At 39.4% G+C, this 12,017-nt stretch overlaps 1 protein-coding gene across 1 annotated transcript in view; it reads left to right on the top strand.

The window, feature by feature from the left end:
• Positions 1 to 11,703, top strand: part of ACSS1 (acyl-CoA synthetase short chain family member 1) — a 62,643-nt gene extending 50,940 nt beyond the window's left edge. The window contains exons 12-14 of the mRNA XM_072140682.1: positions 395 to 458; positions 8,501 to 8,622; positions 8,816 to 11,703. Of these exons, the coding sequence (XP_071996783.1) occupies positions 395 to 458; positions 8,501 to 8,622; positions 8,816 to 8,992 (363 nt within the window). The 3' untranslated portion in view covers positions 8,993 to 11,703. The remainder of the gene's footprint in view (positions 1 to 394; positions 459 to 8,500; positions 8,623 to 8,815) is intronic.
• Positions 11,704 to 12,017: the final 314 nt, after the last annotated feature.

Below are 12,017 nucleotides of genomic sequence, written 5' to 3'. Positions count from 1 at the left end.
CCGGTGTGTTTCAACAGCAATGGAAGTTTCAACCCAGAGTGAGAGGAGGGAAGTGCTCCTACAGCTTGTGAATCTAAAGCACAGAGGGGCTTTAGTAATGCTCATTGACATAATTCATCAGGGTTCCCAAAAGATGCAATCTAGTGTGTCCAATAAACTGGAAGCAGAAATTCAGGCATCAAACTTTTTTTTGACAAGAGTATTTGCTTACATTCCTTATTAAAAATAAGCAGAGTTGCCCGTGCTGGTCAGTTTATGGTTATTTTTCTATTTGATGTAACTTGGCCTTTAACATGCAGGACAATCCGGTTTGCTTACCTAATAAAACATTTAATACATGTATTAATAACATGTATGCCAATATTAGAAATGTATTAATCTATTGAACTTTTAGGATGAACACCCAGATGTCCCAGAAACTGCTGTCATTGGTTTTCCCCATGACATCAAAGGAGAAGGTAAAAAGTCTTCTGCTGTTTACTATATAATATAGTTATTTTTGGTCCCATTAGTAAGACTAGGTCGACATTTAATATCTTTACATATTGGAAGTAAATTGTTACAAACTCCCCTATGTATAGGGCTAATGGTGTCCAATTTTCATACATTGGGCATGTAAGCCCTGGACTACCATTGTTTTAATATACAGTATTTTACATAGATAATAATCTTTATATATTTTTATTGCGTTACATTAAAAGAGTGACTACATACATGGAAACAATCTGACACATTACAAGTGAAAAAACACCCTTGGTCATAGCTATGACTAGACGTTTTTTTTCGCCTGCCGAGGAAGCACAAGAGGAAGAGAAGCTACTTGGGCATGGTGTAGGCTTTGCTTCCGGTGCTCAGACACACCCCACTAGCCTCTAAAGGTAATTTGCTTATAAGAAAGATAAAGATTTTAGGTTAAAGGATTAACAAAAGACAGTGTAGGGACAACAAAAGCAGGAGATCTACTTCAGTCATTAAAGGGAATCTACTACCTCCACAAGCCTTTTAAACAGCTGTCATTTCAGTGTGTAGTAAGTATCCTTCATAATCAGAATATAATTTATTTCTGGATCCATTCTGTGATTTCATAGAAATGTAGGAAAATTCATCACTGGTGGTGAATTTTCAACCACCTTCAGGTAACAGCTAAGTATTTAAGGCAAATATAACTTTCTCCTTTTCCTAGTTAGCTTAACACTTATTAACCTGGCAAAGGTAGTCAGTCAAAACGTCTAAGAGATCAGGCCAGGCCCTGTGATATCATTTCAAGGACAGTTCAATGAGTGTTCATCTATTGAGCCATGTAGGGCACTGATATATGGAAACTCCTGGGGGAAGAATATCTAAGGTAATGAGTAACCCTCATAAAGGTTTCTTACAATCCCAGTCTGTTGAATGACGGTCATAAATCATTATCACATTCGCTTCTCTGGAAGACTTTCCTCATGTTATTCTTACTACATGTCAATGAACAGTGGGGAATGTGACATCACTGATAGCCACAGCGCAAGATAAAATAGGGCTTACATAATAATCGTAACAATGACTCCTGTATTTAAGAAGTCAAAGGCCTAAAGGGGTTTTCCTGGTTAAGAAAAAAAAGAGGCCATAAAAAAAAAAAAAAAAAAAATATGCACTGGTTGTCACATCCCTAAAGCTATAGGTATTGGATGGTGTTATTAATAGCATTAACAATATTAATTAATAGTATTGACATTGTCTCTCCAATGGAGGCCAGTAAAATGACCCACAGGAACAACCATTATGGGTGTGGTAAGGCGCAGCCAGGGGTGTAACTAGTAATCTTGGGGTCCAATAGTAAAACATGGAATGGAGCACTACAATGTGGCTCTACTTTAGATAGTCTTAGATAATGTTAGAGAATGATGTCACTATAAAGAGATCTATAATGTGATGTAATAATACAGGGATAATATACACAGTCATGTCACAGTAAGGGAGTCTCTAATTGAAGAATGTCCAACTTGCAAATTAATCCAAGTTAACAGACACCTCACTTTCCACTGTTACTTCTGGATGCTGGAAATTTCCTGTAATTTAGCCCTAGATTTCATCAGACATGAATATTGGGGGTCATTTACTAAGGGCCCGATTCGCGTTTTCCCGACGTGTTACCCGAATATTTCCGATTTGCACCGATTGTACCTGAATTGCCCCGGGATTTTGGTGCACGCGATCGGATTGTGGCGCATCGGAACCGGCATGCACGCGACGGAAATCGGGGGGCGTGGCCGAACGAAAACCCGACGGATTCGGAAAAACCGCCGCATTTAAAAAAGGAAATTGTGTCGTGGGGCTTGCACTCACCTTCATCCAGGATAGGATCGTGAACTTCAGTGCATTTCAGAGAACTTTAGCGCAGCAGCGCCACCTGGTGGACGTCGGAGGAACTGCCTTGATGAATCCCGGCCGGACACGAATCCACCGCAGAGAACGCGCCGCTGGATCGCGAACGGACCGGGTAAGTAAATCTGCCCCATTGGGGTAAAACGCGAATCGGGCCCTTAGTAAATGACCCCCATTGTGTCAAGTCCTACAGCTCATGGCAGCCTGGGGCAAAAGTGAGTTACCATAGCTGTGGCCAGAGAGCTTCACTGGGACAGACACTAGGATAGACACACACAACACAAAAGGATAGAAAGTGATATGAATTCTGAACAGGGACACCGACAGCAAAACAAATGGTACCAGCAGTGGCGTAACTAGAAGCTGATGGGCCCCAGTGCAAAGTCTGTGCCAGGCCCCCGACTATAATGTATGTTTTATAGTTATAGTCTTCTCATATGGGAAATTGAGACCTTATGGGCCCCCTAAACCTCTTGCGCCCTGGTGCGACCGCACCCTCTGCACCCCCTCAAGTTACGCCCCTGGGTACCAGGTTGTCCGCAGTTGGCTATATAAGGACCTAACATAGGTTTATGAATGGGGAGAGGGAAAAGGAAAGAAATACACAAATGAGCTGTTGGATATAATTGTATTTTAATCTCCCAGTACTGACCAATATTTCTCTACACTGTTTGAGTGAGACTTCAGCTGATCCCTATTTTCTTATGTGTGCAGTGTATTGGAGACCTAAATGCAGCTAGTTTCCACATCCCTTCTTCCAGTTTAGGGACAACTTACAATTACAGATGTCTACAGATGGAAAAAAAACATATACAAAATGCAACATTAACACATATATAGGGGGGTTCATTAGTGCTTGTGTGCCAGGATTCCGGTGTACAAGCTCGAAAATAGGTGCTGTTCCTAGTGCATGGCCAGAAACTGCCTATTTTCCCTCTTACACCCTCTCCACGCCAAGCGGCTCAGTGCACAGTTTCTGGCTTAAGCTAAGGCGTTTGGGCACGAAACCCCAGTCAAATTTTTCCGGAGCTTCCCGATAATTCCGGCGTGTGCTGGGGGGGGGGCACGATTGTATCATGTGTTGGTGCACCGACAATGGTATGTCAATTTCCCCCTCCCCCATAATGAGCACAAATAATGTTAGATATGCTTTAAACTAGAATGTACTTGCCTCAAGCAGACAGCAGTGGAAAAGAGCAATGGGAGGCTGATGGCTTTTACCAGCAGTTTAACAAACAGAAAGTAGAAGAAGATAAGAGGGGGCAATGCTGGATGTGCGAGCAAGATAAACAGGAATGTTTTGTTACACTCATTGGATACAAATAGTTATTTACATATACAATATGGATACATACAGAAGCTTACTATCTCATATAGTGACATGTAGTTGGGAATATATGTGTCACATTTCAAGTGGCCACAGATGCCCCATAACAGTAGGTTGGCCACAGATGTGCCTTAACAAATCAGTCTTTTTTTCCACTGTTAAAAATAGAAGCTTAGCCGAAAGTAACCTAGCGTACATTGAAGTCAATGGGGCAGATTTATCAAAAATGTTGTAAGGTGCAAAGTTTGGGCAGGCCATCTTATGCTGCACACTGATTTGTAAAGCGCTACGGAATTTGATGGCGCTATATAAACAAAGATTATTATTATTATTATTATCACTCTGTCTCATGTTGGATGAAAAATCTGTTGTAGTCATACATCGCATCTGCTTTTAGTTGGCTTAGTTTATGCCAGAAAACTGTGCCAAAATCCTGGCACATCCTGGCCACCAGGGCGGGCCGCGGCCCGATCGCATTGGCGTTTCTATGGTAACGAGAACGAGCGTGATCGGTAACGCCAATGCAGACAAAGCGGCACGTCTGACATCACCCTTAAACCCTTGCACCAAACATTTTTTTGTGCAAATTCCAACATAATTCTGTCATAAACACTTTGATAAATCTGCTCCACTGTTCTGAGTTTACATGACTAAATCAGAGATTGAAATGGAAGCCCCCAATGCAGGTGTGAACAGAGCCTTAGGCCTATTGCCCACGAGTGAGTTTGATGCATGGAACTTGCATCAAACTCACATTGTGTGCATGCTGGAGCGTCTTGCGCGAATGCTCAGAAACTGGAACTTTTACTTATCAGGCGCAACTTTTTAAAACATTTTGAAGACCAATATTATGAAGTCTGGCAGTAATCCCAGTTATTCATGACCTATAAAGTCATAAATATGCCCAGTTCTTCCGTATGTACATAAATGATATCATAAAGTTAGATGGGATGACAAGCATTGTCACCGAGCAAAGTCTTTTACAAGTTTCATTTTAGTTAGTAATAAAGGCTACACATCATCAATAAAATAGTTATCGGTTTGATGGTCTTCCAAATTCAGTTTGATTACATCTTCTCAGCCCGTCCTAATCCGTTTCTTGGAGAGCCGCCACGTAGTTAACCGAATAGCAGAGCCTTGGCTGAGCTTGGCAGTCGCTGCCTCACAATCACCTTTTAATTGTGCGATTAGAAAGTTTAGCAGAAGTGTTTATGGCTATAACCTTGCGGTCACACAAAGCTCCTAGGCTGCAGCTCATGGAGAGTCATTGAAGGGCAACTTTCCAATTGAAACTACTTAGCAACAGCTGTAGTCCACAGCTTAATATTCTTTGTATAAGGAATATGTCTTATAGAGAACAATTCAATTCAATGGTCAATGGAGGAAGCCATAATCACTAACTGATCGGGACATTTCAGTTACCCAGCAGTTAACACCTAGTAGATTCCTCAAACTGCAATAAGCAGACATAATTCTGAATAAGTTACAATTTATAGTGAATCTTCACTGACAAAACTATACATTAACCCCTCAAGGTCTAAGCCATTTTAGGACCTTAGGACCAGGCCTGATTTTTAAAATTTGCCCTGTGTCATTATAGAAGGTTATACCCTTGTAACGCTTTAACATATCCAGGGGATTTTGAGATTGTTTTCTCGTCACACATTGTACTTCAAAGTAGTATAAAAATTTTGATGACATCTTTTGTGTTTAGTTATGAAAAATGGAAATTTGGCAAAAATTTCTAAAAATTATTCATTTTCACAGTTCAAATTTTTCTGCTTTTCAGGCAGATAGTTGTAGCACCCAAGTAACTTTATAACTAACATTTCCCAAATGTCTGCTTTATACTGGCATGGCTTTTTATGCATCATCTCTCTTTTCTAGGTTGTTAGGAGGTTCAGAATTGTGGGTGCAATTTTTCTTATTTTTATGAAAATTGCAAAAAACCCTTATTTAGAGGCACCTGCTCAGGTTTAAGTGACTTTCAGAAGCCTAAATAGAAACTGCTCCCTTCAATGTGTGAAAAATCAACTTTAAGAAGTGTGTTAACCCTTTAGATGTTTCACAGGAGTTAAAACAAAATGGAGGTGTTATTTACAAGCTGTATTTTTTTTTAGACAATGTATTAATTTGGGTCAAAAATTAAAATGTCACAAAATATTAAATGACAAAACACTCCACAAAGTTTGATACCCTATATGAGGAGTATGAGGATGACCCATATGTGTTGGTAAACTTCTGTATGGGCACACGGCCAGGTATAGAAGGGAAGGAGGCGCCATTCAGAGCAGATCTGCAATGTCAAATTTTACAGGATTATTTTTTTGTGGATGAGATCCACTTTTCAGGTACACCATGTGGGGTTCAATAGCTAATTATCAGATTTTATTTACTTTTTCTTGGTGGTGATTAAAAAAATCATTAATTCTTGTTTTTGGTTTTTAGCATTTTTTTTCCTGGACATTCACCATGCCATAAAAATAATGTGGTATCGTTATTCTATGGACACCCCATTTATATAGCTTTTTATGTTTAACTTGTTTTGCAAAATATAGAATTCATTGTGTGAAATTTGCTTGTTTTTGCATCGCCATGTAACAATGGGCACAACGTTTATAATTTTTTGTTTACTGAGCTGTTTTAGAGCTTATTTTTTTGAGGGACAAGCTGTACTCTTTCTTGTTATCATGTCAGGGCTAAATGTTACTTTTTGATCACTTTTTATTAACTTTTTATGAGCTTTTTATGAGGTCAGAATTTTTGTGCGGTTTTTTTTGGGTTTTTTTTAAAAATGCGTTCACCGTACGTGTTCAGTGACAATTTTATTTCCATTGTACGGGTTGTTATGGACATGGTGATACCCAATATGTTGTGTTTTCTTGGGGAAAAAACTTTTTTCACTTTTTTTTATTTTGTCCCAGGTTGGGACGTGAACAAGTGATCATTTAATCACTTGTTCATTGTAATGTACCGCAATACTCATGTATTGCAGCATATTACAGTCAGCCTATGCATTCTGCATAGCCTGACAGCTGCACTGTAAGATCGTGCTGTAAGCACTATACTAACAGGTTGCTACTATAGGCAGCCCTGGGGTTCTTATCGGTGCCCTGCACGGAGGGTCCCGATCGTCACGCCGATGCACTATAGATGCCACGGTCATAGGGTTAAACAGGCGGGATTTCAATAGTCGGGATCCCAGCTACCGCATACTGCTGGGATCAATGACATGATTCTACGTCAAGCTGTGGGAAACAGACTCGCAGCATGTCCTAAATGTTCACTTCCATTGGTCGATCTTTATAATGCAATCTGGACCTGCCCCGCACTGCAGAACTTTTCAAAAGAAGGGCAAACATTGTTAGCACAGACGTTTTCCATCTCCATTCCTCTACAGCCCTTATCCACTTTATTCCATTCAGTTGCTTCTCTCTCACCTGAGAGAGAAGAAAAATATATGATCCCAAATATTGGGCATATTCAAAGTGCAAAGCAAAGTCTCCTGAAGAATTGGCTTGAGTCTGTCATGCCCACAATCCAATAGGTACTGGCTCAAACCAAAGAATATCTAGAGATAGGTTAGAAGCAGAAACATAGCCACAAATGACAAGGCTTCATTTACTACTAAATTGTCTGACACCAGGCTGCAGACCTTTATGATGAGGTTCTGCAATACGGTCTAATATCATACAGAGGATAAAAGAGACACACTTGGGATATGTGGATATGTGGACCAAAGGTATTATTAAGCTTACATGTTCTTAAATTAAAATGCATCAGATATGCCCATCCTATCATGATATGCGCACATCTCGGCGTGCTATAAGCACGATTCCCAGCACCAGCTCCCACTCGATTGGGTAACTTTTGCCTTGTGTTTAAAAAAAGGCCTAAGTAGCTGAAACATAACATATTACCACTGTTATTTGCACTTTGGAGACATTAAAACGCATGAAAAAAACAATAGTAGTGCTTGGTCCTAACTTTATTTTCATGTCTATGGGCTTGGATCCCTGGACAAAATGCACCATTAAACCAGGTTGTGCAGACCAAATATATTATCTAGTGATTTGTGTTTATGGTTATCAGTTACAGGTTTATCTGAACAAATATGAATCTTGTAAAAAACTCTGTTGTGATACGTTTCGGCATAATAAACCAAACTCCATTGTTCATATTGGGGGAGGAAAATACTAGGAAATGTAGTGTTGCCAATTCTTATCCCTGTTATAAGATATCGTTTTATAATGTATCTGACTTCATATATAATGCCCTGAAATGTAAATCAAATCTGTAATTTCATGTACCTATTGTACATGTTTTTCCTATGGTTAATATTAAAAAAAAGAGTTTTCTGGTGGAGAAGGCTTGTAAATCTCCCCATCCCCAGCGGTTTTGGGTCTTTGCCACCCCACATGCCAAGTTGAACTTGACAGGGAAGAGAGTAGGCGGTCACGGACAAGAACAGAAAACCAGCAGCGACTATACGACTATAGCAGACATTTCTGCCAAGTCAGACTTGGTCTAAACAAGTCCAACATGGTGGAGATTGCATCCGGATACACTAAAGAGCTGGAGCTTCTTAGGAGACCTGGGTGGCAAAGCAACGACAGTAGGAAAAGTTTAAGACAAGTGTTAAAAACGTCAGTCTTAATAAATTCCAACCAATGTGTTTTTGAGAAAAAGGCTTTTGGAGACAAATTCCCTTTAATAACCAGAAATAATGACACTGAATAACTTAACATAACTTAAAATCTTTTGGACCTAGTCCGGTATTGATGTATCCATTGTCTCTTCCTCTTTTAGCTGCATTTGCATTTGTTGTATTAAAAGACGGCATAACACTTACTGAACAAGCTATAAAAGAGGACCTGAAATCTATAGTAGCCACAAAAATAGCCAAGTACGCCATACCCGATCATATTCTGGTAAGTGACTTCTTACAAAGGACATTGTACTGTGTTTGTTTTGTTGTTATTTCAAGTTATTTCCAAAAAAGTACAATACTTTATATTGGGTTGTATTTATCCAAACTGAAAATGTAATATTTAACTTATGCTTCTAAAAGCATCCAATAAATGTTTCCTTGCATGATAAAATGGTTCTTTTTCTCTTCACCAGATGGTAAAGAGACTTCCAAAAACACGTTCAGGAAAAATAATGAGGCGCGTGCTGAGGAAAATTGCTGGTGGCAACACAGAAGACCTTGGAGATATCACCACATTGGAGGATCCCACCATTATCACAGAAATACTGGAGGCCTATCACAAGTACAAGACGGAAGAGGCTGCCAAATAACTACCTGATAACTGTTATATCAACCATAGGGACATAGATTACTGCAGTTAACACAGAGCTAGAAAAAGTTCATAAAACGCTTTAAACTCACAGAATCTTTTGTAGATGTTCAGATATTCTGTAAAATACATCACTGAATATCTAAAGGACCAGTTACAAAGTTATTATTCACTGAGAAGAATGCAACGTGCCAAATTCTCCTGACTTTCACAAACTCCTTATTCAATATTTGAGTAAATAAATAAACTTTACTTACGGTACCTATCCGTTCCGCATCAGATGTTGCGATGCCAGGTTCTGTTATTGCAAATTAATGCATTGTCTATGTGGAGGTCACTACTGTTCCAATCATTATCTTCAAAGTTGACCTTCGATGGTGAGCTCAGACAATGATGAGACATTTAGATGGATGTCACCATTTAGGCTTACAAATGGTTTAGCAGTGACCTTCACACATACAGCACGTGGATATGCAACAGAGCTAATGGAGTTGAACTTACTGGAGGACAAAGGAGGAGGATTCAAAGTTATTACATATTCTACCACTGGGAGTAAATGAATTATCATAATACAACACTTGATCCCTATTTACCAGTGACCAGAAAAATACAATAGGTTCAGGATTTAGTCCAGGACTTCAGGAGCCCATAGGCACAGACATGTTCTTTGGTAAGACTGAGCAGCCACTGAGTAAGGTTGGTAGTAAGGGCAAGTGTATCAAAGAGACAGACAACGTAGCTGTTATAGCGAGTTAACTATTCCTTGCTTAACTGAGGGTGCATTTCCCCTTAATTGGGAACCAAAAAATGATCTGTGGCCAGATTAATTTTGGCAGTGGCTCATCTTCCCTGGGGACACAAAAGAGGCAAACCAGCCCTTTTTCTCACTAGACATCTGCCATTAGGGAGAATTGAAGAGGTTAGATCATACACATTGGGAGATTGGGTGGATTCTCTAAAAATGGCAGTTTTTTTCACCTTAAATCTAAAATGCATGGACAGCGTGCTCCCCACAGGGCCCCTTTTAGCCAAAAAAAGAAAAGGAGAATCACGTAGAGAGCCAGAAGTCCCTTTTATTGACAAGAGAGGAGAAGGAAGGTCAACACCAAGAAGCGAGCACAGCAGATTCTCTTTATAGACCACATTTTCCTTAATGTCTGACCTTAACTAGTTGTGTGAATTTTTAACTCTGCCCACAAAAATCTAAAAAAACAGCGACACAATCCAAAATAGAAAGTAGAGATACGGCGCTATTCCGAATCCTTTCACCAGACAAATCCACGTAATCAAAGCAAAAAAACATGTTGGCACTTCCAATTTAAGTGAAAAAAGGTACTTTATTTCACCTCCAGCCTTAGGCCCCTTTCATACGGCACGTGTGGGGACGTATATATGTCCCCATATATGGCTAGGACGCCTGGTGGTGGAGGGATGAGCAGTGCTTCTTCAGCGTCTCCTCTTTGCGTGGCTGAGTGCTCGTCTAGGCTACGGACGGCCGAACACACGGCAGTGTGAAAGTAGCCTAATTCTGGCCATGATAGGTGAGTAGAGAACAGCCAAGAATTATAGTGCACACAATGGGGCTCACAATCTGATCAACCTACCAGTATGTTTCTTTTTTTTGGAGTGTGGGAGGTAATCGGAGAATCCAGAGGAGACCCACACAGACACGGAACATATTTGAACCCAGGTCCCCAGAGCTGCAAGGCTGTAATGCCAACCACTGTGCCACCCTATAAAAAGGCGGCTTCAATATTTAAATATTTTACATAGCATTTCAAGATGGAAGTAAAGTTTGCAATATGTTGTAGTGCCTATAAACTTCTTCTTATAGAGAAGCATATGCTGTATACTGTCTATACAAAGCTGCTGCATTTTTTACAAGTTTTTTACAAGCTACAGTGGTCAAGCAACAATAGGATGTTCTGTAATGAAGTGAAACTTTGCCGAGCCTGCAGATGCATGAGAGGAGCATCACTGGGGGTGACATTTCCCAGAGAGAAGGTAGAGACTCTTTTATTATTGCCCCTGCCTTCCTGATCTTTGTGTACACAGCACTTAATAGGATGATACAGTGCAGGAAGCAGCAATACCACTCCCTGTCCTGGCATGATGATCGCGTGATTTCCAGGTGATGAGTAACTGCAGAAGCTGCTAGGTACCTTAGGGGCGGTTTTATTCCTGTAACGATAGCAAAAAAATTAAAATACTGCTTCTTATACCCTGGGTATGAAACTAGGTAGCCACTATATTAAAAAGACACAGAAGGAAAATTATTTTTAAAAGTTTTTTATTGGCACTTCTACTACTTAAAAAAGTGAAAAGAAGAAAGCCTTAAATATAACTAAAGTACTAGTAATAAAACAAAAATGCACAAATTTTCAAGAAACCGAGCAAGCAAAAAAAACACAAAAAACACAAAAATTGGTTACGAACTTATACAACTACAACAATAATGAATCCAAGAAGACAAAATGCAAACTTGGGTACAAAAAGCAACAATTTTAAAATATGAGGATGTTGTTGGAAAAGAAGGCCTTATTTTCTAAAAGTTCCTATCTAAACATTGCATTACAGAAACACAGTAACTCACATTTGGTTTAAAGAAAATTATTATGTTTCATTCTATATTTGTAGAATATGATAACATGTTTTCTTTGCTGGTTAAACAGGTCAATAAGTCCAGTTAAAATAAATTTCATTAAACTATAATTATCTGTTTGTATTTATCCTTTTTATAGATAATTTTGTTTTGGAGTGAAAAGAAAAGTGGAGAATCAGAAAAATCTGATTCTTAAATTTAAGACGTTAAAGGTAACCTGTCACCAGGGACCTCATTTTCATTAAAGACACGTTGCAGAAGCCCATCACTTCTGCATTGCAAATATGTCTTTCTGCTTTCTCTAAGCATTTGCATTACAATCTATCGTATTTTTCGGTCTAGGCGCACAAAAAATCCTATGATTTTCACAGAAATCAAAGGTGCGCCTTATATATGAACCATACATACAGACAACAGCTGCCTT

Source organism: Engystomops pustulosus, chromosome 3, assembly GCF_040894005.1.
Source record: "Engystomops pustulosus chromosome 3, aEngPut4.maternal, whole genome shotgun sequence".
NCBI lineage: Eukaryota > Metazoa > Chordata > Amphibia > Anura > Leptodactylidae > Engystomops > Engystomops pustulosus.
The sequence above is the reverse complement of the archived record's forward strand: the minus strand, read 5'-3'. Positions and strand labels throughout refer to the sequence as shown.